Consider the following 24,429-nt stretch of genomic DNA (forward strand, 5'->3'; position numbering starts at 1 on the left):
TGACTCACTGTGTGTCTGCAATGGTAGTCTATTTTATTTATTTGACTTTTGAGATAGGCTCTTCATGAAGTCCAGGCTAGCCCAGAATCTTCTACAAAGCAGAGGCTGGCCTTGAGCTTCTGATCCTTCTGCCTCCAATGGCAGTAACAGGTGTGCCCCCGACACCCCGACACACACACACACACACACACACACACACACACACACACACACACACGGTGGTGCTGGGAATGGAACCTGCGGCTCAGTGTTCACTGAGCCTCAGTCCATGTGACTCCCACAGAGGGACAGGCAGCAGGCCTGAGGTTAAATCAGGCTGGCCAGGGCTGCTGCTGGCTTAAGGTTTCTTTTTTTTTTCTTTTTTTAAAAAGATTTATTTATTTATTATGTATACAGTATTCTGTCTGCATGTGTGTCTGCAGGCCAGAAGAGGGCGCCAGATCTCATTACAGATGGTTGTGAGCCACCATGTGGTTGCTGGGAATTGAACTCAGGACCTTTGGAAGAGCAGGAAGCACTCTTAACCTCTGAGCCATCTCTCCAGCCCCCCCGCTTAAGGTTTCTAACACTTTGAGATAGCAAAGAAACAGAGCTCATCAGGAGAGCCCGTCTCCGGGGCTCCCTCCACTTATTTTTCTTGTCAGGTCTCCAGTCTCAGAGGCCACTACGCGTTAGCATTATCCAGGAGGCTCGGTCTGCTCGTCTGTGGCTGTCCTGGCGTAGAGAGGCCTGAGATGTGACACTGGGCAGTTGGAAGATGCTGCCACACACACTTTCTGTGACCATGAGACCCGACAAAGCCAGGCAGTGGGTACCCCAGAGGATGGAACGCTGGCACTCACCTGTCCTGGGGTAGCGGTAGGAATCAGTCTTCCTCTCCTCCAAGGCAGGGGAGGGCACATGGATGACCTCCACCTCAGACTCGTCCACCTCTTCATACAGGATACGCAGCGTCTTGAGGCCTTCGGAGCCTGGTCGGGGCCAAGGAGCAGGGACTCAGGGCACCCACCCAGGGACTCAGGGCACCCACCCACCCACCCCCACCACACGGGGCTCTGAGCCTTAGCGGAATGACAGGAGCCAGCAGGAGGTGGCACAGAGCTGCCTGCTAGGGCTGTAGAGTCAAGCAGGGCCCTGAGATCATGGGCTCAAGCTCTACTCTAAGGCCTCGCCTGCGAAAGGGGTGGGGAGCCTGGCCGGTATGACAGCCGTGCTATAAACACCTGTGACAATGGTGGACGAGGGGAGTGCGTCAGAGCCTTAGGAAAAGTCAGACTTGTCATCTGCACCTAGAGCCAAATAGCCCAATGTGGGGCCACACATTTCTGTTGTCTATGCCACTCAGGCAGGGCGATTTTGTCATGTAACCTAAACACACACTCACAGGCCCTGGAAGAGCAAAACACCACAGTGAAGGACTGGGGGAGTGGTCAGGGTGGAGCCCCGCCCAGAATCCCCAGTGAGAGGGCTGGGGGCGTGGCCAGGGTGGACCCCAGCCTAGAATCCCCAATGAGGGGGCTGGAGACGTGGCCCTAATAGCTAAGGGTCCCCCATGGTTTATAGGAATGACCCGTCCAGGTGAGGCAAGGCCTTTGTCATCTCCCTGTCCTGTGCAGACTCTGGCATAATATTTAACGGGTCCCTAGGTGTAGGTCCTGGGATCACATGGGCTGATTCAGTGGAGGCATAAGGTACTGAGATGTGGGTTGCCTACCTTCCCAAGAGGCTGTGGGGCACCACCAGCATGCAGTGAAGCGGTCAAACTCCTCCTGGATGACGAAGGTGGCCACACCTGCAGACTTGGGATCGTCCAGGACATTGGCTGAGCCTGCGAGAGGGCACACAGTGAGTGACACACAGATTCCTGACAACCACTGTGAGGCTGACTGTTAATGGCTGCCCGAGGGCCCACCGTCCCCCATGCCCACCCTCACCCTGGTGGCAGAAGGTGAGCCGCCGCTCCTCTCCAGTCTCGATGTTGGCCACCCACAGGTCATTGTTGTTGATGAAGGAGAAGAAGGCAGGGTCTGCGGGACAGATCTTGGGATCCATGCGCGGCCCGGAGCACTGGGTCTTGATCTCCAGTGGCTTCATAGGGGACACCTGGGGACAGGGAGGTTGGGTCAGCGTGCTGGCACCACTTCCCCATCCCCGGATACAGGCTGTGCCTCACCATGAAGCCATTCTTGCCGCCGTCCCTGCAATGGAACAGGCTATTGCTGGCCTGGAAGAGGAAGAGGCCGCTCTCACTGTGGAAGTCGTAGGAGGTGATGCCGAAGACGCCCAGGCGCTTGCGTTCCCGCAGCAGCTCCTCCTCTCGAGAGTAGACGCCATGGTGGGGCGTGGCCTGTGGACACAGCATTGCATGCTGGCTGGAAACTCCCTCCTGAGTGCCCGTGGTCCCGTGGCGACATCTGGCCCCAGCCCTTGCTCACGCTCTCAATTCTGGCGGTCCCTGTGGGGACCTCCCCCACCTCATCACAGCCCTCCCTACCAAAAACATTCCCTATAAATCCCATAGCTCTACCTACAGAACACACCCAAGGTTTCTGGACAGACATGGAGGGACACAGAGTGAGTCGGTCTGTTTGAGCCAGGGTCTCCTGTGGCCTGGCCTAGCCTGGGATGGGCTACTTGGTAGACTATAACCCCAAAAGGCGTGCACCACCACGCCTGGTTTATGCGGTGACAAGAGAGAACCTGGGGCTTCCTGTGTGCTGGCTGAGTGCTCTATGACTGAGCCTCAGAACTGGGTGGGGTGCAGCTCAGAGCTGGGATATGGACGAGGCAAGTGTGGAAGCCTGGGTTTCATTCCCAGCACTGTGCTGTGCAGAAAGCTACCTGGGAACTAAGAGGAGTGACCATTTGGGGAGTGGGAAGTGGGGCTCGGGCATGCCACTGTGATAATGCTACTGTTTCCTCCAAACATGCACAAACTGCAGCCATGCCAGGGTGTCCCCCTCCTTGGGCACCTCTGGGCAGTGATATTAGTCATCAGCCAGGCCCGTGACTCAGCCCTCATTCGAAGGTGCAGACAGGAGGGAGAAACGGTCTGATAAGTGCTCCAGTCAGAACTCTGTTCCCGGAAACCGGGTGTGGCACGGGCAGCTCACCTGGAAGTGGTCCAGCATCTGCTTCCAGGACAGCAGCAGGAGGGCCTCCTTCCGCACCTTCTTGGGGATCTCGGAGTAGAGGAGGGAGTTCTCGCGGCTGCCATACGGCATTCCTGGGGAAGGATCACAGAAACTTCAAGAGTGGGAGCCCTACCTGAGAGCGTATGGGGTCATGGGTCCCTCTGTTTGTAGAAAGAGCCTCTGCGTCCATCACTATGTGCCTGTGAAAGCCACAGGTCTCCCCTCTCCCTCTGCCTTGGATGTACAGACATCCACCCACACATCCCAAGTGCCAGGATGAGCCCCATGTCTGGCCTCTGTCTTTTTTGAGACATGGGCTCCCTTGTAACTAACTTGACTGGTCAGCATGTCCCGATCTCCTCCCGTGTCCCACCCTGCGGCACCAGCCCTGGGGTGACAGGTGCAGCCAGCACACGTGGCTCAGCTCTCCTGCGGTCATGTGTGGCAGCGCTTCTCAACCTTTCTGATGCTGCAACCCTCTAATATAGTTCCTCGTGCTGTAGTGACCCCGACCATCAAATTATTTCATTGCTACTTCATTACTGTAATTTTGCTGTTATGAATCATAATGGGGGTGCACTTTCAAGACAGGGTTGCTCTGTGGAAGAGTCCTAGCTGTCCTGGAACTAGCTCTTGTAGACCAGGCTGTCCTTAAACTCACAGAAATCTGCCTGCCTCTGCCTCCCAAGTGCTGGGACTAAAGGTGTGGGCTACCACCACCTGGCAATAATACAAATATTTGGTATGCAGGATCTCTAATATGTGACCCCTGTGTGGGTCACTACCCACAAGTTAAGAACCACTGCTCTAGAAGGTTCCTCTGATGGAGAGATGCTGGCAAAGACTAAGGCCTAAACCAATCTCAGAGGACAGTAAGGCTAAGCCTTAGGGAGAGGTGGGAGGAGTGTGCCCGCCTACTGCAGCCATGGCTCCACCCACCCCAGCCATAGCTCCACCCACTCCAGCCTGAGTCACAGCTCCAACTGCACCCTCCTCAGGCCTTGCCCTGGCATCAGCTCTCAGGACAACTGAATGTGGGTCCTGACTGAAAGACATGGCTTATCGCTGAAGGGAAACGCACAATGACATCTCTGTTTCCCCAGTGCATCCCAAGTACTGAAAGACTATGACTGCCAACCTAGACTAATACACCCAGAAAAATATCTGCCACAGTCAAAGGAGGAAAAAATTTCATGATTAAAGAGTCTAAAGAAATTATATTCGACAAATGAAACCTAAATAAAATATAGGAATCATTATTTCAGGCTGAAACGGGTCAAGATTAGCAGACATAACACGGAATACAAAATAAAATATCACTGAGAACACAGACAAAAACCACCCCAAATTAGCAACAATTTGGCTCCAATTAACACATTTCTTTTGGTAACAATTTCAAATATCACTGGCAAAGAACACTTGGTGACAGAGCTGGTAATTTATAAGGAACGGAGGTTTAAAGTCAGGGGCTGTGGTCAGGGTTTCTGCGGCTGTGATAACACACGAGGGCCAGAGGACCGTGGAGAGCAGGAGCAGTATTTTATCCTAGGCACCGCTGGGGCTGGGCGCCAGGCTGTGAGCGCACACCAGCCCCTCCACCTCCACAGTCTGGTGATCTCTTAAATTTTAAAATAGGAAGAGAGACAAGAAGCAAAGATCTCTGGTGGTGACAGATACTATGGTACTACAAGGGGAATTTGAGGGAAGGACTCAAGAGGCTTGGAGAGATCAGGGAAAGTGTCGCTGAGGAAGACAGATTTAAGAAGAAGCAGTTGGCCGGGCGGTGGTGGCGCACGCCTTTAATCCCAGCACTCGGGAGGCAGAGGCAGGCGGATCTCTGTCAGTTCGAGACCAGCCTGGTCTACAAGAGCTAGTTCCAGGACAGGCTCCAAAACCACAGAGAAACCCTGTCTCGAAAAACCAAAAAAAAAAAAAGAAGAAGCAGTTGGTCATCGAAGAGAAAGCTCCAGCTATCTAAAAAGTGCAAAGGCCGTGTGGTTCCGGCGTGTGTGGTGTCTGAGGGTCAAATGGATGAAAGAGATGAGGTGGTGAGAACGCTAACTAGGGGCCGGATGCCCTAGCTGTGCAGTCACGGAGATTTGTGTGGAGGAGAAACTGTTGGGATCCGGCTGGAAACAGCGAAGGAGCTAGGTAGGCCACAGAGAGAACTGGAGGAGAGGCCATCAATCCCTACGTCATTAGAGCCTTGCCGCCTCAGCAGGTTCAATGGCTAACGACAGTGACCACTTCCTGCAAGCTTGGGTAAGGTTTAATGTTGTGTGTCAGCTCTCCTGGGCCTGTGGGGTTCTTCAAAGCTAGAGCTTCAAGTGGCTCTTACATACATGCTCTGCTCACATCTACTGGCTTGAAGTGACCACAGACCCTCTGTGGACACATGAAGTCACGTGGGTGTGCTCTCACCAAAATCCCTGAAAGCAGTTGAATGGGTTCAGTTAGAGTAATGGCATTAAGGGACAATTTAGGACAATGGTTCTTCCAGGAAGCTAGACATACTGTCTCCACTGACCACTACCACATGGAGTTAGCTGAGACCGCTGGCAGAATGGTCAGGAAGATGCAACGTGTGACTGTGAACCCTGGCTAGAACAAGCAGAGCCCAAGTGGTGTGTGTGTGCGCACACGCATGTGTGTGTGTGTGTGTGTGTGTGTGTGTGTGTGGATGCGTGGACTCCCACTCTGGGTGAGAGAGTTCTGTAGCCCAGGCTGGGCTTTGACTTGCTAGGCAGCCAAGGATAACCCTGAATTCTTCTTGTTCTTCCAGCCTCCACTTCCCCAGTGCTGGGATGACAAGAGACAAGTATGCCCTCCACAGATGGGGAAGCTAAGGTCACAATGCAGGGCAACCCCATGGGATTGCCCCAGGTAATAGTACTGTCAGCATCAGGTATGCGGTCAGCGGCAAGTGACCAGTTCCAGCGTGCTTCAACTTCCCCCCTCTGGTCAAGAAGCCTGGGGACCAGGGCTGGTGCTCCAGAGTCCCGAGCAGTCCAGCAGCATGCAGGGTGCTTGGTAGCCCCAGAACACGGTGCTTCTTACGGTGATTTGTGGGACACATGACCTCTGCCTTGCTCCACTTCTATAGCTGCCAAACTGTCTGATTTCCTGAGACAGGGTCACTTTTCTGGAACTTGTTGTGTGGCTCAGACTGGCCTTGAACTCAGAGATGCACCTGCCTCTCCTGAGTGCTGGGACTAAAGGTGTGCACTATTGGGAATATGACACAGGCCAGTGAGAGGCTTGGTGGGTACTGGGACTTGCCACCAAGACTGGCGACCTATGTTTGAGCCCTGGAACCCACACAGTGTCTCTGACCTCTCACATACCAACAATGACGAAGTGTAGGGAGGGGGGCATCTGAGGTGTGAGCTGTGCCTCAGTCCTGCCTGGGGGCAGCTGCTCCCCAGAACTAGTCTGCTGTGCTTGAGGCTTCCCAACAGGAAGTCCAAGGCGAGTCTGTGCCAAGGACATTAGAGCCACCACCTTCCACAGCTGATTAACAAGCAATTACACCAACATCCCGAGCCAGTACATTCCTGGACAGGCCTCAGGCCTCCGGTGCTGGCACCACAGCCCACAATGCCTAGCGTTGACAGCAAGGGTGGGGCTGACTGGGGACACCCTGGCTTTGCCACGGCAGCCTCACCTATTGGCTCTGCCTTCACACACACACACCCTGCCCAGCCCCAGGCATGGCAGGTACCCCGGGCACACACACTGACTCTAGTCACCAAGGAGCGTGGCCTTGACAGGCCTGGCAGGGACCAAGCCGAACCCAAGACAGAAGCCGAGAGTCCAGGTCTCTTTAGGCCCTGAGGCCTCACTGCTACACAGGGTAGCTGTTGGCAATGGGATGGGCTGATAGCCAGGGCCAGTGCATCCCCTCAGGGCTCAGCCCATCCTTCACAGAGGTCATGTCCCACAGAGTAAACCTGGGCCTATGAGGACACAGAGGTGCTTGGGAATGGCTGGGTCAGGCCACACTCTTCAGGCAACAGGGGAGCATCAGCTAGGGTCTCCGCGTGCACCTACCTAATCGTGGCTGACACCTGGCAGAAAGACATGGTATAAAGGACTCAGAGGAACCAGGAGGTGACCCAAACCCAGGGCTGTCGGGTAGCAGCTGATGAGACAGGGCTGGCTGGAGAGAAGCCGCTATGCTCACAGAGTTCTGGGATCCTCTGCATGTGTCCAGGCTCTGCCTTCACTATGCACTCATCTGTGGCCCTCCAGCCCCATGAAGACCCCCGGCACCCTGAGTTAAACCCTGAGGACACTGCACCCCAGTCCAGACACACACAAAGAAGCCACGCGTGAATGACCACAACCTGGGCCAATCCCATTCCTTTCCCCAGAAACCCAGGGACCCCCCCACCCCCGCCCCCAGGCCAGACAAGATGACTGAGAAGGCTAGCTAAGCAAATCAGATTCCTTCTCCAGACACCTTACAAGCTCTAGCCCCTGCCCACCCAGCCCACCCGGCCAAGCCAACAAGGCACATAGTCCTCCTGGAGAGGCCACGGGAGTCAGAGTGAAGGGTTCATGGAACCCAGGCTGAGCCAATTAGATTTCTTCTCCCAGGACCCTGGAGCTAGAGGGTCAATTTCTGCTGCTGGTAGGAAGACAGGAGACCTGAGGTGCCAGCATGGGCCCTGTTACAGGTGGACTGGAGCCAAAGTCATGGGCTCCTGAGGCTCTGGGGTACAAGCACCTCATTCTGGGGCTGGTGGCTTTGAATCCTGGCTCTCTGGGCCATCCCCAGGCTCCTGGTACCAGGTGCACTTTGTGGCTGAGACCTCAGAGGGTTCTGTCCTTTCTCATGGTCCTGGAAAGCCGAGAGGTCCGGAGAGAGCGAGCTGTGCTCTGGGCCTGAACCCCAGTCACCGCCTTTACTGAGCCAGGGCTCAGCAGCTGTGGCTGCGTCTGCAGTAACACTCTCTAGCCACCACACCCTCAGAAGACCAGGGAAGGGAAACCTCAGACAGAGAAGTCAGTCAGATGATCACGGAGGCAGAGGTGGGAGAGACGCGGCCACAAGCTGATGGATGCTGTACATTTCACAAGCTGGAAGAGACAGGAAGATCCTGCCCGGAGCTCCGGTAGGAAAGTAGTCTGGCTGCCATCTTCCCATCAGAAGCTGCAGGCTGGGGCTAACTCTCCAAAGACAGACTACGCAACAAGTGGGAGGAGCCAGCACTGAAGGGGGCGGGACCTCAGGGGAGGAAGCAGCGTCCCTGGTACGGCTCTCCTCCATGGGAAGGTGCCATGTGCCATGGCTGCTGTGGGTCCCTCGGCAGTCTGGCAGCCTCAGCCGGCTTGTTTCCCCTCACTGCATTGACAGTGGTGATTTGCAAGAGTCCGTGGGACTCCCTCCTGGGACGGCTCTGAAGGGGAAGTATGGAGACAGTGGGAGGAGCTCGGCCACCAGGGTCCACCTTGTCTCCTGTCATCCATGTACGGTCAGCAGTGGGCAGGTGACAATGTCCAGTCATTCGTTCATTCAAATGCTGAGACCCAGACATATACAGGCACAGTCTCGGGGACCAAGGCAACCATGACAGCAGCAACAGGACTGGCCTGGAGGATGACCAGAGTCACCTATCCTAAAAAGTGTTTCTCAACGGGAGGTGACACCAACCCCCAGGAATCCTGGGCAATGTCTGAGGCTGTGACACCGGGGAGGCCACCACAGAGTGGGCATGCGCGAAGCCTAGGACGCCCACTGGTGGCCCAGCTGGCCACTAGTCAACAGCCAGGAGGCACGCTGTTTGTGAGCAAACAAGTCCAGCTGATTTCCAGAGGGTTCTCTCTTCTAGCTCTATAGGCCTTTTAGGCCTACCTAGTAGGGCAGTGTCTGTTTCTCACGGACACTTCCTGTCTGTGAGCTGGGACTGGGTGCAGGCACTTCCTGTCTATGAGCTGGGTACAGGCCTGTCTACAGAAGCTATGGAAAGCCTGAGGGGTCAAACCCCAGGCGCTGCTGGCCCAGTGGGAGCACAGCTTGCCAACAGCTGGGCCGGGAGTAGGTGCCTCTGGGTCCTGTGGCAGGACGGTGAGCCAAGCTCCGCGGCTAGCCCATGGCACACTACACAGAGATGGTGCCAATCTCTGAGCCTCAGAACCCGTCCTGACACAGCACCACGCGGTGAGCTCCTACTGGACAGAACAGCATGTGACCTTCCCACGGGGATCTGAGTTCCATCCTATTTATCCAGAAAGCCCTGCCCAGCCAGCACCTGGGAAGTGGCCCAGCTAGGAGCAGTTTCTAGACTCAGGGCCACCTGGCCAGCCCTGAACTGTCACCTGCATGGCTGACCCGGGAAGTGGACTAACATTGCCTGACTCAGACTAGTCGCTTCTGAAACCTCTTAGCACCCCAGGCCTGACGGCAAAGGGCAGAGCGGACAGTCAGCTTACCCAGGTAGTAGAGGCGGTGGGAGTGGGGGCCAGACTCATCAGGCTTCTGCACGAACTGGAAGTCATGGGGGGCCTTGCTGATAATGAGGCCCGATGACTTGCGGCTGCCGTGGATGATGCTGCGCAGCCCGTCCCAGGAGTGCTTCTGTACACAGAAGCGCGCCGCCGCGTCGTCCATGTCGCCTGCCGCCACCTGCTCAGCTGGGGAGACCCCGCCGGACATCCTCGGGGACTCCTGTGACGGCAGCGAGAAGCTGTGGAGGGACACGTGCGTGAGATTGGGTGTCTTCCTGACAAGCTGCCCTCACGATGGATGTTTCCAGATCAAGTTATTGCAACTTTTTCAAGCAATCCTCAGGAAAACCAAGGTTCTGCTGAGTTAAGCGGGACTCCAACCTAGATCAGACTCATTCATCTGAAACTCTTCCTGGTCTTCCATGCCTTGATTGGGCATAGCTCAGGGTGGAGCCCCGCCTAGAATCCCCCAGTGAGGGGGTGTGGTTGAGGGTGGAGCTCCTCGCTAGAACCGCCCCCCCATTGATGGGGGGGGCCCTGCCTAGAACCCCGCCCCATGAGAGGTAAGGCGTGGTTCAGGGTGGAGCTCCGCCTAGAATCCCCCCTTTGAAGGGCTGGGAGCGTGGTCAGTGGTAGATGCTTGACTAAAACAGGAACTTAGGACTCTAAGCACACAACAAAAATCCAGCATTTTTTGGTGTTCAAGGGCCCATATCTTCCAGGTTCTTCAACACCCCCTCTTCATAACCTGCCTAGAGAAACCATTCCTTACTCAGACTGGGCGACTCTTTCTTTTTTCTTTTTTTGGTTTTTCGAGACAGGGTTTCTCTGTGGCTTTGGAGTCTGTCCTGGAACTAGCTCTGTAGACCAGGCTGGTCTTGAACTCACAGAGATCCGCCTGCCTCTGCCTCCCGAGTGCTGGGATTAAAGGCGTGTGCCACCATTGCCCGCCTGGGCGACTGACTCTTTCGCATCTGTCCCAGGGTACATGTCATCCTTTCTGTTTTTGTTTTTTGTTTTTTGTTTTTTTCGAGACAGGGTTTCTCTGTGGCTTTGGAGCGTCTCCTGGAACTAGCTCTGTAGACCAGGCTGGTCTCGAACTCACAGAGATCCGCCTACCTCTGCCTCCCGAGTGCTGGGATTAAAGGCGTGTGCCACCATCGCCCGGCCATGTCATCCTTTCTGGTATGCACTTCCTTTTCTTTTTTAGGTTGACTAAGCTCTTATTTTGTTTTGTTTTGTTTTTTATATTTATTTATTATGTATAAAATATTCTGTCTGTGTATATGCCTGCTGGCCAGAAAAGGGCACCAGATCTCATCACAGATGGTTATGAGCCACCATGGGGTTGCTGGGAATTGAACTCAGGACCTTTGGAAGAGCAGGCAATGCTCTTAACCTCTGAGCCATCTCTCCAGCCCCCTTGTTTTGTTTTTTGAGACAGGGTTTCTCTGTCACAGTCACAGCTGTCCTGGAACTCGCTCTGTAGCCCAGGCTGACAGCTAACTCCCAGAGATCCGCCTGCCTCTGCCCCTGAGTGCTGGGATTAAAGGTTGACTAAGCATAAAACAGGTCCTTAGGAAGCTTCTCATGCCGCCATCCTGAGATGGTCGCGACAGTTTTCCCTTCCCACGGGGCTGTCCTTTCCCTCAGGCATCTTTGCGATGGTTACTTGGTGAGTGTCTGTTCCACTTGCACCTCTCCTTGGCTGTGGGACTCAGCGCCCTATGGACATCAGTGACAAGAGTAAAGACTTGGAGCTTCCAGGTGTCACTGTGCACAGGGGACACCCGCAGGGGCCTTCACACTGACATCATCCCGGTGAGCATCCCCCAGGCCACCCCGCTGTCCCTCTTGTCCATTCTGGGACTGGCCACCTTCCAGCAGCTCCCTGCTCCTCACAGTCACTGGGCTCAGCTCTGTCAGAGCAAACCTGGACCAACCCGGCAAATATTTGCTTTAAAGAAATCTAAACACCCAGCCAGCCACAGTGACCCAGTTCTGGGCATGCCAGAGTGGCTGGGGGGAGCTCCAGGGGCTGAGATCCCTCTGAGGGCTCCAGAAGCTCCTGCGATGGAGCCTCCCAGCACCAGCAGGAAGTGGGAATTGAAGGTGCCACCACACAAGGGTAAGGACTGTGGGGTGGGAGGGTGGAGGGGCCCATGTGCAACCGGGGTGGACCTAGGAAGGCTGCACAGGGAGATCCTGTCTCCAACAAACAAAGACACCCACAGAGCCTGGTGCGGTGGCGGTGGCACACATCTATGACCCCAGTGCCCAGGACGCCAAGGCAGGAAGATGGCAAGTTCATCCAGGTCACAGGGTGACAGTATCTCAAAACCAAAACCAGAAGAAAGTATGCAAGATGGCTGAGAGAGGATTTGCAACCTGACTTCTACCCCAGAACCACTTAAAAGTGGAGAGAGAGAAATGACTTCACAAAGCCACCTCCAGAGCTTCCTCAGGACACGCAAACCCACACATCTGTTCACAGACAATAATCAATGACAGCAGAAAACGTGAAACACCAAACCAGCGAAAAGGCCCCCACGAGGACAGGAGTGAGGTCCCAGGCTGCTGTGAAAAGTGCAGGAAAGAAGGCAAAGACATCACTGTGAGAGTCAAGCCTGTCGACATCATTTCACTCTTATGGGAACCCATTGTACAGGTGGGGAAACTGAGGCCAGAGGGTAGAGCCAGGAGACAGGGGCTCCCTAGCCCAGGCTCCTCTGCCACACTGAGGGAAGTCTCAGGGTGGAGCAAATCCTCCCAAGCAGCAGGCTCAGTGTTCTTGGCAGGGAGACACAGGAACCGCGTGCTCTCCCTCTCCTGAAGGCACTGCCGTGGCAGCTGCTCACGAGACGCTCTCACAGTGCAGACTAGTGACCACAGATGTCCTCGAGGCCCTAGGTCAAGCATCCCAGAGAAAACCAGGGAATCCCAGAGCTGCAGTTCATCCCCAGGGTAGTGGGAGCCAAGGGCAGCGACAAGCGAGAGGCTGCCGGCAGCAAGCCAGAAACCTGAGCCAGGGGAATGCCACTGACTGCTTCAAGTACCTCTAGACTGGGCCAGCCCGGTTCAAGCCTTGTTCAAGCAGGAAACGCAAATCTGTGGATTCCCAGAAGGGGACCCTTCAGGCCCTCTTAGAGACCAGTCACACCCGTGCAGAAGAGGACCTAGGAGGGCCTCTTGCCTTGAGTTACCGCAGAGGGCCCAGGCTGCAAAGATCTGCCCGCGGAGATGCGACATGAAATGAGACACCAGGAGCTTTGGATGCACTCTAGAACCTCTCAGCGTGTACTCAAGCTGGGCTGAGGCCTGGGGCTGACAGTGTCGCTTGACTTCTCCGCTGTCCAGATGCAAAATGGGGACCCAAAGAGGGGCTGGGGAGTAAACACGGGATGGCAAGGCCCCCATCTGCATCAGCCTGCCCACAGTTCCTGCTCAACAGTTTACACAGCTGGGGATGAAATCAATGCCAAGCCACTTAACCCAGACACCTACGCTTCCCTCCTGCCATTGGCATGTCGCCTTCACAGACTGTAAAGCCACCAGAGACAAGGTCTAAAGCTTGGGGCCATGGTCGAGGCTGAGGTTCTGATGGATTACTTCCCAGGGGTAGGAAGCAGCAGCCCTATGCGCCTGACTTTCTGCCTTAGACCTCAGAGACAGGCTGGGGGAGGGAAGAAGGCACAGAAGAAACCAAAGCTGGCGGTACTGGGGAGTTAGGTGGGGAGACAGCAACATAGAAGGGGGCAACTCGCAGATGCTCCACCGTGGAAGACGAGAAGAGGAAGTCCAAAGATACAGGACCTGTGTCCCACCCGAGCTGTCCCAACTTTGGACTCCCAGTACTTTGGCATCCAAGGTCTCACAGGGTCGATCTTGAGCCTGGGCTTATATTCAGTAACCAGCCACGGGGACCACAGCTGCAGGGACCACACATGTAAGGACCACCATGCCAGACCTTGTACCTTGGGAGGCCCCACTCCAGACCCCCTCCTTGCTTCCTCCTGCCACCCAGGTCCCTGCTGCATACATGTGATGTGTGCTGTGACTCAGAGCCACTTCTGAGGCCACATTCATGATGGGGATGGGAAAACCGAGGCAGTGAAGCTAAATGGTTTGTGCCATGTCCCCCAGAAAGGAAGGCACGTTTTGGGGACGCCACCGTTAAGCACTCAATGAGCCAGGGCTCTCACACTTGATGGATCTGTCCCAGCAGACTTGTGTCCAGGTCTGCGGATACCTGTGACTGGCATGAATTAGGGTGGAAGATACTGTTGAGAGAGGAGAGGAAGGAGGAAATGAAAGAAGAGCTGGAGGAGATGGAGATGGAAGAGGGAGAGGACAGACAGGATGGAGGAGATGGAGGAAATGAAGGAAGCAGAGGAAGAATCGAGTCCCGGTCACTGTACAACACCTTTGAGTGAGAGGATGTACAACCCGGAATAACCCAGTCTAGGGTCCACCCCTACTGACACCTTGGGCACCAGCACAGGGGGAGCAGGTGCAGAGAGTTGCTGAACTGACTGTCAGAGCCCCACCTCTGCCCCACCCTGGCCTCCCCCACCTTCTCCTTCCTCCTAATCCTGATGCAACTTGACCTTTGACACTGACCCACTGACAGGCAGTGGGGCCTATGGTGGGGGACTGCAAGGTCAGGAGTTCACCTCTGCCTTCAGAAGAGCACTGGGTACCGGGGACATCCCATGCCAAGTGTCTCACTGGGTCCCGAGCAACAGCAACCTATCTCTTTTGTGGGCTGGGTTTCTGCGGTTCAGAAGTCCGAGAACCCTCCCGCCTCTGGGGTACTTCAGCACCCAAGGTCACCATCACCTGCACTCTGTACCTTCACTCCAAACTGAGCCCAAATACACCTTTTCCTGTTTGTCTACACATCTTCTGGGGGGGGGGGTCTGAGCTCACAGAATGGATGGGTTCTGTTATACCCACTCCCCTAAGATAGGAAACCCCAGCTTCCAGTCCAGGGAACTGTGGGTATGTGGGTACGGTCTCTCCTATCGGCTGTTTGTTCCACATGACAGCTGCCTAGGAGAACTTACGTGGAGGGACATCATGGTCTGAAGGTGGTGACTACCAACTGAGGACCCCAGATGTCTGGGGACACATGCCCAGGAGTGGATTGAATGATGCTCAGCCCCTTGCAGGGCACAGGATGTCTTACAGAGAGCAACCCATGCTAGTGTCCCCAAGGGACGGACAGTCGCCCTCTGGATCCCTGTCCCAGTCCCACCCAGCTGCCACCACTCCTCCCAGAAGAGTCTAACAGCCTTCCTGATGCTTGATGCCACCTAGATACAGAATGAAGGTCTGGCCAGTATTCCCTGCCCAGTGCTGAAAAGCAGGGGTCCTATGTCAGAGGAAGAAGAGTTCAAACCCCAGCCTACCCACATCTGTGCCGTGTGACCCTAAAGAAGCTACAAACCTCCCTGGGTCTCAGTCTCCTAAAGTTATAAGCTGGAACTATAATACCTATACCTGGGGCTATGGTAAAGATTAATGGGGATGCACACCCAAGACATTTTCATAATGACAGCCGTCAGACGGATGAGCCACTTAAAAAAAAAAAAAACACCAGAGTGACTGAAGCCCAAGTGCTGGGTACTGTGTCAGATGAGCTGGGGAGGGGTGGCCACACCTCTCCCAAACCCAGCCTACTCACTACCCTCCCTTTGTCCCCCTGGAGCCCTTGGAGAGCAACCGGACAGAGGAATGAAGAGAAGAGTAAGATGTGTGGACCATGGCAGCCATGGCCTCAGGTCACTCACCCCAGAGCCAGACACAAAGCCACATCCTTTCAATCCCTGCATTCCAGAGCAAGCAGACCTGAATGCCCCAGCCCACCCCAGAGCCTGCCTCACTGCCCAATCCCAACATAACTGACCTTCTAAAGGGTCCCAGTAGCTTCCATGGCAGCTGCAGGCGCGGGGCACGAACCTTGACAGAACAAATGTGGCGTTAAGGTGGGCAGACGGGAAAAGCTGGCAAGGATGGAGGGGTTGGTGAAGATGGGGGTTGGTGAGGATGAGGGGCTGGCAAGGATGGAGCGGTTGGTGAGGATTGGGGGGCCGGTGAGGATGGAGGAGCCGGTGAGGATGGAGGGGCCAGTGAAGTGCTTGGCTTCTCACTCACTTTCCATGCGGGAGGGAGTCTCCGCCTGTGCGGTCTAACCCTATCTACCTGGTTAGACTCTAACTGAGCCTCCCAGCCCCTCGGGGCTGCCAGCATGCCCTGGGTTGCACTTGGAAGAGACGTGTCTCTCAGTGCCTGGTCTCCCCAGGACCCAGCCGGGAACTGGCGACTGTGGTCCACACCTCCTGGGCACCAGTCCCAGCTCCTCGAAAGCAGGTTGGTGACTGCCCAGGGGGTTCCCAAGGGAGCCTGGGTGGGAGGCAGCAAGAGGCCACTGGGATAGAAGGCTGGACTATAGCGTGGATGGGGAGGGGATGGGGCGGGACTAAAGCCTGGACCCTGAGGGTGGAGCTGAAGATGCAGGGATTGAAACCCGAAGCTGAGGACTGGGGGGTTCAAGCTAATCAGGGGGAGGAAGGGGCGAGACAGGGTATATAACTTGAGTCTGGGAGCGTATCAAGCTCGGCATGGAACAATGTGGAAACTGAGGCAGAAGGGCTGAGTAAGGGATCAGGCTTGGGGAGAATCAAGCTAGGGGCGGGGGTTATCAGGCTTGAAGGAGTCAGGCTGGTAGGGTCATTTGAAGAGCTTCATGCTGGGGATATCAAGCTTTGGGGTTATCAGGCTTGAAAAGAGAGTCAGCCTGGAATATCAGGCCTTGAGGGAACAAGTTACGGGGATCAAGTTTTGGGGATCAGGCTGGAGGGATCAAGCTGAGAGGGGAATCAGGTTTGAAAGGGATCAAGCTTGCGGGGATCCGGCTTGGGGAGATCAAGATGCGAGAGGATGAGGCTTGAGGGGATCAGGCTGGGGGAGAGGGGAAGAGGCCGAGAAGGGGGTTGGCGAGACGAGGCTGGCGGAGGCTGGCGAAGGCTGCGCGGACGCCGGGCTGAGCCGCGCGCTGCGATGAAGCTGGCGGCGGCGTCTCAGCAGCGGTGCGGCAGCAGCTCCTGGGCGCGGCCCGGAACGGGCGAAGCGCGGCGATCGGGGCAGCGGGGACGACGAGGACAGGGCGCGCGGCGCCGAGGCTGGCGGACGGCGCCGGCCGGGGCGGGAGGCGGCGAGCCGGGGCCAGGCGCTGCTCACCGGGGCGCGGCGCGGAGGACGAGCTGGGCAGGGGGTCCCCGGGGCCGGCGGCGCCTCACGCGCGACGCTCCATGCCCCGGACGAGGGCCCGGAAGTGGAGGGCGCGGGGGGACAGCGAAGGCGGCGGACACCGGGGACCCGCCGGCTGTGCCTCCTTTGACCCGGAAGTTGAGCTGTGGGAGCGGCGGCTTCTGATTGGAAGACGTCAGGGCGGAACCAACATCCACGAGGCTGGGGGGGGGGGCGGTGTCCCGGAACCCGGGAGGAGCGGGCCGGACACCCCTGCACCGGTTCCTGTCGGCCAACCGGACCCTGCCGTGACCCCGAGGGAGAAAGGGAAACTGAGGCGGGCGTCGGCCGCAGTGGCTCTGCCTTCCAAGCAGTTGGGCCTCTTTCGGTACCCGGCTAACGCGTCTGTTAAGATGTTTCTTTTCAACTTCACCTTTTTTGTTTCCTTGAACGTCAACTTTCAGAATTTCGTTAAACAAAACAAACCTTACACAAAGCTAGCCGCGGTTGCTCACGCCAGCCCTCAGGGAGCTGAGGCAGAAGGACTGTCAGGAGTTCCAGGCCAGACTGAATTGCGGAGTAAGATCGTGTCTCAAAAACAAGACCCTTAAAATAAAAATCCCCAAAATACAGAAACGAGAAAGAGGACAAAAATATGGAGGCAGGATTGTGACTGTGGAAACTGGGTTAATTTGCTTGGACGGGCAAGGTGTTTCAGGTGATGAAGGCGAAACCCTATTTAAAAGTAGTATACTAAAATTAATCGACTTGACTCCAAAATAACTCCAAAGGACATGCCAACACATATATCACCAAGGCTTTTGTAGTTTGGAGCAACACCGGGTAGCTTATCCCCAGGGCTCCAAACTGTGGAATGTGAAACCCAGGGCCTCTCACTGGAGGCAAGAACTCTGCCCGAACTGCATCCCCAGCTTTGAGCTTTATGCTTTTATTTCTCTTCGTTTTTGAGACAGGAGCTCACTACCAGCCCCTGCCGAACCGGACCTCTTCACATACATCAGGCTGGCTTTGAAGTCTCAGAGATCCTCCTGCCTCTACCTAGAATTCCCCCACCCCCGTTTCAATTTTTGTCTGAGTCTGCACCACCTAAGTGTGGCAGAAAAGGATGAAGGAGCCCCTGGAGTCACAGCCCTGTGGGTGCTGGGAACTGAACTCCCTCCTTGCCGAGCCATCTCCCTCCAGTCCCTAAAGAGCTTTTGTATAAAGTCACATTGCCTAGAAGCTGTTTGGTTCCTCAGGAAAGGCAGACACTGTTTGGTGAGTCGGCATCCCCCATTGTTACTGTGTCCCTCCGTAATTCTTACTCAGCTTCCTGAATAGCTAACTAGTTGCCTGGACATCCTGAGGGTTACATTTTGAACAAGATGTTGCAACCCACTTCCCTTTCCAGGAACTCTCCCCAGAGACACCATTTGTTACACAATTGCAGGACATGGCAGGGCCTAGCTGCTCTCCCTCCTCTTCCCCAGCCGGAGCCATCTGCTCCTCTCTGCTCCTGTCCCAGGACTCAGTAGTCCCCTCCTCACTCACACACGCCTTAGGAGAGCAGGGTCTCCTGAAATACAGGTTAGCCCAGACTTCATCTTGACCGTCTGCCTCCACCTCCCCAGTGCTGGGGTGACAGGTGTGTACCACCTTGTGTCCTTAATGTGGATCTGGGAAGAGAGGCCAGGGCCTGGTGCATGCTGGGTCAGCACTGACAGCAAGCCCCAGCCTCAGTCTGAACTTCACATGAAAGTGCGATGAGGAATGGGGGGGGGGGGGGGGGGTTTCTCCTCGGTCAGGGGTCAGCTCCTGCACTCAGAGGTGGAGGCAGTAGGATCAGAAGTTGGACCTTGGCACAACCATGCACTGCTGAAGACAGAAGGGACAGTCTGAGCCTCCATCTCTGGGACTTGAAGAGGGTAAAAAGTTGACCCGGGTCATTCCCCCAGCTAGAAGCACTCTTCAGGGTTCAGTAGAGAGCTGGGGGGCTGCCTTACATGGGACTCCCAGGGGGGCAGGCTCAGGGAGAGCTGTCTGCACTCCCAACTTGCACAGTAAGAATCCCCTAAATTCAGCACAGTGTCGGGGAGCGGGGGTGGGGGTGGGTGGGGAGGATGGGATGCTTGAAGACAGAAATAGGGAAGAGGTAGGGAGGGAAATGGGTAGAAATGGAGGGAACAGGCAATAGAGGGACGCTAGCTGGGCCTCCGGGTCTTGGATCCACTCTGGGGAGCCTCAAATTCAGAAAGTAAGATTAGGAAGAAAGGCACGTGGGTCCTGTGGGCTAGGAAACAGTGGGATGCCGGGGAAAGTCTCAAAGGCCTTCACTGTCTGGTCAGCCCCTCCCTGGCTCTGGCTCAGGTGGGTGGGGTTGAGGGGTGGGCCCCGTGTAAGGGGAGCCCCGCCACGTCGCTGTTGTCCCTCCTCCTCCCGCCTCCCTCCTCCCTTCCCGAGACCCCGCCCCTGGACCAGTGTTCCGCGGGGCACAGGGCTGGAACCCAGAACAAATCAAACCTTACCCCACCCCAACGGCCAGCCCAGGAACTAGGAGACAGAGGAAGGTTCCAGAGCTCAGCCTCCAACTTCGAAGACGCACTGCTGACACAGCCAAGGGGCTCTGCAGAAATGTTCGAGAGTCAAGCACACGGCCCTGCGCACCCTGAGCCCATGGGCCTCTCAGCGCTCAGGGAAGGGGGTGTATCAGGTTCACGGGTCCAGCCCTGCGGGCCCCTGAGTCTGCCAGTGGAGGAAGGAAAGGAGGGGTCTTTTTTGTTGATGTTAAATTTTATTTATTTATCATGGAGGCACGTGTATCACAGTGTATGTGTGGAGGTCAAGAGACAACCTGAAGGAGTCAGTTCAACCTTACCTTCAGGTGAGTCCAGGAATCGAACTCAGGTACTCAGACTTGCCTGTAGATGCCTCTAACCCTCTGTTGAATTTTCTCTTCTCTTTACTTTCTCTCTCAATCTCTCTCTCTCTCTCTCTCTCTCTCTCTCTCTTTCCTCCCTTCCATTTTTTTTTTTAAACAGGTTCTTGATTAGTGGGAAGCACGCACCTTTAATCTCAGCATCCGGGAGGCAGAGGCAAGCAGATCTCTGAGTTCGAGCCGGCCTTGCCTACAGAGTGAGCTCCAGGACAGCCAGGGCTGCACAGAGAAACCCTGCCTTGAAAGCAAACAAACAAATAAAAGAAACCAGAAAACTATGAGGGCATCAGGAGGGCTCCATGAGCAGAGGGCTTGCTCCCAAGTGTGGTGAGGACATAAGGTTGGAACTTCAGCACCCAGCAAAACCCAGGCACCCTGGTGTCTGTCTGTGACCCCAATGCTGGTCAGGACACAGCTCAGGCTACTGCAGACAATCCAGCTAAATCAGTGAGTTCCAGATTTGTGAGAGACCCTGTCTCAAAAAATAAGATGGAGAGAGCCCATCACTGTATGGTGACGCACACCGTAAATCCCAGCACTCGGTAGGCAGAGGCAGGCAGATCTCTGTGAGTTTGAGGCTGGACTAGTCTACATAGGACAGCCACTAGTGAGAACTTGTCTGGAAAAAAATTAAACAGAATTCCCAGAAAAGCTATAAGGAGCCAGGGTAGGGGATACCCTAGGATAGCGCCTGTGACCAGAGGAGGATGGTGCCTCAAATCTCTGCTGTATGGAGCACCTGATGGTCATTTTGGCTGTCAGCTTGATGCATCTGGAATCAGTGAAAACCCCAGCCAGCATGCACGACTTTGAGGGATTTCCTCTTTTCTTTTTTCTTCTTCTTTTTTTTTTTTTTTTTTTTTTTTGAGACAGGGTTTCTCTGTGGTTTTGGAGCCTGTCCTGGAACTAGCTCTTGTAGACCAGGCTGGTCTCGAACTCACAGAGATCCGCCTGCCTCTGCCTCCCGAGTGCTGGGATTAAAGGCGTGCGCCACCACCGCCCGGCCCTCTTTTCTTTTTTCATTTTCTTGTTTTGTTTTTCAAGAAGGTTTTCTCTGTGTAGCCATTCTGGCTGGCCTTGAACTCACAGAGATCTGCCTGCCTCTGCCTCCTGAGTGCTGGGCCTAAAGGCAACACCACCACGCCTAGCCGGAAGTATTATCTTCAGCAGACGTTTGAACTGGGAAGACCCAGCCACACCTCACATTCTGTAAGAACAGGTTCATCCTTCCTGCTTCTGAGACAGGGGCATTCCTTTCCTGGTGTTAGAGCCTTCTGTAGGCAGCCCTCCTGAGCTCTAGATGGGTCCACTGAGACATCTGGCCTGGAGGACTGAGCATGAGTGGATTCTTGGCCCCTCTGGCACAAGATGGCCATTGTTGGGACACACAGACCACAGCCTGCAAGCGCTGCAACCCCCATTCATCTGTAGTCCCATGGTCCCGTCTCTCAGCCCGAAGGGGCTATAGTGTGGCAGGACATGGCACCAGTTGCCACTAGCATGGTCAGCAAGGACGTTATCTTCAGAAAGTTCTAGGTGGGTGTGTGGGCAACTCAAGTTTTTGATTAAAGCCCCAAACAAAATCTAGTTGTGTTGTTCTTAATTCAGATATATCTGCTTCTCAGGTGAGGGCTCTTTGTTGTTGTTTGTTTGTTTGAGTTTGTTAATTTGACACACCGTCACATGGGAAGAAGGACCTTCAGTTGAGAAAACACCCCCATCACTTCGTCCTGTGGAGCATTTTCTTGATAGACGATTGATGGGGAGGGTCCAGCCCACGGTGGGTGGTGCCATCCTTGGACTGGTGGTCCTGGGTTCTATAAGAAAGCAGGCCGAGCAAAATATGGGGAGCAAGCCACTGAGTAGCACCTTCTATTGCCTCTGCACCAGTTCCTGCCTCCCGGTTCAGCCCCGTGTGAGTTCCTGACTTCCTCCAGTGATTGCATGGGGCTGGAGAGTTTGTGCTGAAATAAGGTCTTCCTTGCCCAAGCTGCTTTCAGTCATGGTGTTTATCATGGCAACAGAGCCTACCAGGACTCTACAGTGACTATACACCAGTCATTCCATCCCTCCAGAGGCTGAGGCAAGAGCATGGTTGTGAGTTATAGGCCAGTCTGGGCCACAAATAAAACAAAACACCAGCTCTTCCAAGAAAAATGTGGTCAATGTGGTCATGCAAGGTCCTCTCTCCCCAGTCCAGAGCCTCAAAACTTGTGTGGGGAACCACAGCCCCTGGCTCCTCCCCTCTTTGGCTGACTCTGCCCCCTTTGACCCCGCCCCCTTTGCTGGCCCTGCCTCCCTTCCCCTGGCTCCTCCCCTTCCCCTTCTCTCCTTTCTCAGTTTAGACCTCCTCATTCCCAAGGAGACAAGGTGGGGCCAGATCCCAAAGGCAGGGGAATCTAAAAAGGTCAGATGAGAAAGGAGTCTGCAGAGGATCCTTGACCCAGACAGGGAGAGAAAAGCGGGAAAGGAGGGGTAGAGGTAGGACGTGCAGAAGGAATGAGCAAGAAAGAAAGCTCTAGGGAGAGATGGGGGCCTGTCAGATCAAAGAAATGGCAGTGAGGAAGAAAGATACAGAGATGGAGGTGTCCAGCCACCTAACAAAACCCAGAAAGAGGTCCCAGCCCAGGGAAGAAAAGAGAAATCAAACCTCATGGGCCAGTTAAAGATGCCATGGAAGGAGGTGCTTTTCCTAGGGTCAGAGAGAGAAAACGCAGAGCTGGGCCACACATACCCAACATGCACTAGTGTTAGAGCTCCTCTTCTGCTTCCTCAGAGCTGTGTGTCTTTAGGAAATAAACCTAACATCTCTGTGCTCTGCATCTTCATAGGATGAAGTGGCTGTGGAACTACCAATTCCCACCCATGATTTAGAGTGCTGTGAAGGCTGAGGCTGCAGCTCAGTGGTGGGGCGCTTACCTGGCATGCAGGGAGCCCTGGGTCCCAGTGGTAGCTCCCTCACCTGGCACGCAGGGAGCCTGGGGTTCCAGGTCTTTGATCACCTCCATGCTCCAACCTTGTCAAATTCCTGAGGTGAAAGAGATGGAGGTAGGAACGAGACCAGAGAGATCCTTACAGATGACCCTGTGTTGGTTGCACACACAGCCAGGGGCAGCCTCTCTCCCACAGGAAATGTGGGGTGTCTGAGAGGACGAAATGCTGCCAGCCTTGACCCTTTATAGGGGCCTGCAAGGGGCTTGGGAATGAGGAGCTTGACGCAGCTTCAGGGAACTATGCATTCCTGCAGTCTCTTTCCTGGAATCGTTTCTCTGAGGAGACAGGCTGTCTTGGAAGACACTGTGTCTCTGCACTGACCAATACAGCTGAGCATCCTCAAATGGAATCTCACAACTGTGGCACTCCAACCCCAACCCCCAGCCCCCACAATGATTTAACTACAGGTCCACATCACCCTTCACTACTGGGTCCAACCTGAAGGGCCAGCGAGCTGGCTCAGTGGGACAGGTGTGTTCCACCAAGCCTGAGAACCTGATTTCAGACCCCCCGGTACCCATGTAAAAAGTAGGCAATGGTGCTGGTTTGTTATGTTTGACCCCAGTGCTGAGGAGCTGGTGCACTGGGGCTGAGCTGGATTGGCCAGCTGCAGGCCCAGGGAGATGTCCAGTACAAGGCGGAGCTGGGCATGGTGGCCACATGATAACAGGAGAAGCCTTGTGAGTTCCAGATCAGTACGGGCTACCCAGTGAGACTCCAAATCAACACCAACAGGAAAAACGAACGAAAGCAATAGAGGCAAACGCCGAGTTTGACCTTTGACCTCCATACACACAAATAATAAATCAATTTACAAATAAGTAAATCAGCCAGACGGTGGTGGGACATGCCCAGCACCCAGGAGGCAGAGGTAGGCAGATCTCTGGGAGTTCAAGGCCAGCAGCTGGGCAGTGGTGGCACACACCTTTAATCCCAACACTGAGAAGCAAGAGCAGGCATGTCTCTGTTGGAGGCCAGCCTGGCCAACACAGTGAGCTCCATTCCAGGCAGGGCTACACAGAAAAACCTTGTCTTGAAAAGAAAAAGAAAGAAGGGTCTGGAGAGATGGCTCAGAGGTCCTAAATTCAATTCCCAGCAACCACATGGTGGCTCACAACCATCTGTAATGAGATCTGGTGTCCTCTTCTGGCATGCAGGCACACATGGAACGAATGTTGTATACATAATAAATAAAATCTTTAAAAAAAAAAAAGGCAGGGAGTGGAGCCTGTCCTGGGCGGTATTGACAACAAGGAGAAGCAGAGAAGGGACCGAAGGAGACCGGCTCAGCCCAGGATCCCTGCGGACTCAGAGCAGGCACAATAGTTGTTATCCCAACAGCGCTAAGAGGCCGAGGAGGAGCCAGCGAGGAGTGGGGACCGCGGTAGCCAGGGAGGAGCCAGCCAGCCTCCGGCAATTTAGGAGACATCTGAGGGCCGGAGAGATGGCTCAGAGGGTAAGTGGGCTGATGATGTGAGTTCAATCCCTGGAGCCCACATGGTGAACAGAGAGAAAGACTCCCTTAATCTGTGTTCTGCCCTCCACCTTGTACCATGGCGCACTGTGTGCACACATGAAATAAGGAAGATGTAAAATAAAAATTATAAAAGAAGGAATGATGGGCCTGGGAGGATCCACTGTTAAACAGGGAGGTTTGGGTTGAAG

The 24,429-nt window shown here is 55.0% G+C and overlaps 1 protein-coding gene across 1 annotated transcript in view; it reads right to left on the bottom strand.

Moving 5' to 3' along the window:
* Dpp9 (dipeptidyl peptidase 9) overlaps window positions 1-16,818 on the bottom strand; it is a 30,914-nt gene extending 14,096 nt beyond the window's left edge. Inside the window, exons 1-8 of the mRNA XM_041669132.1 lie at window positions 15,741-16,818; window positions 15,493-15,545; window positions 9,570-9,823; window positions 3,114-3,226; window positions 2,174-2,347; window positions 1,935-2,103; window positions 1,715-1,828; window positions 843-971 (exon numbers count right to left, since the gene is read on the bottom strand). Coding sequence (XP_041525066.1) covers window positions 843-971; window positions 1,715-1,828; window positions 1,935-2,103; window positions 2,174-2,347; window positions 3,114-3,226; window positions 9,570-9,823; window positions 15,493-15,545; window positions 15,741-15,836 — 1,102 coding nt within the window. The 5' untranslated portion in view covers window positions 15,837-16,818. The remainder of the gene's footprint in view (window positions 1-842; window positions 972-1,714; window positions 1,829-1,934; window positions 2,104-2,173; window positions 2,348-3,113; window positions 3,227-9,569; window positions 9,824-15,492; window positions 15,546-15,740) is intronic.
* Window positions 16,819-24,429: the final 7,611 nt, after the last annotated feature.

The sequence above is a fragment of the Microtus oregoni genome, unplaced genomic scaffold (assembly GCF_018167655.1).
Source record: "Microtus oregoni isolate MIOR12 unplaced genomic scaffold, Mior012 000019F_ref0000042, whole genome shotgun sequence".
Lineage (NCBI taxonomy): Eukaryota > Metazoa > Chordata > Mammalia > Rodentia > Cricetidae > Microtus > Microtus oregoni.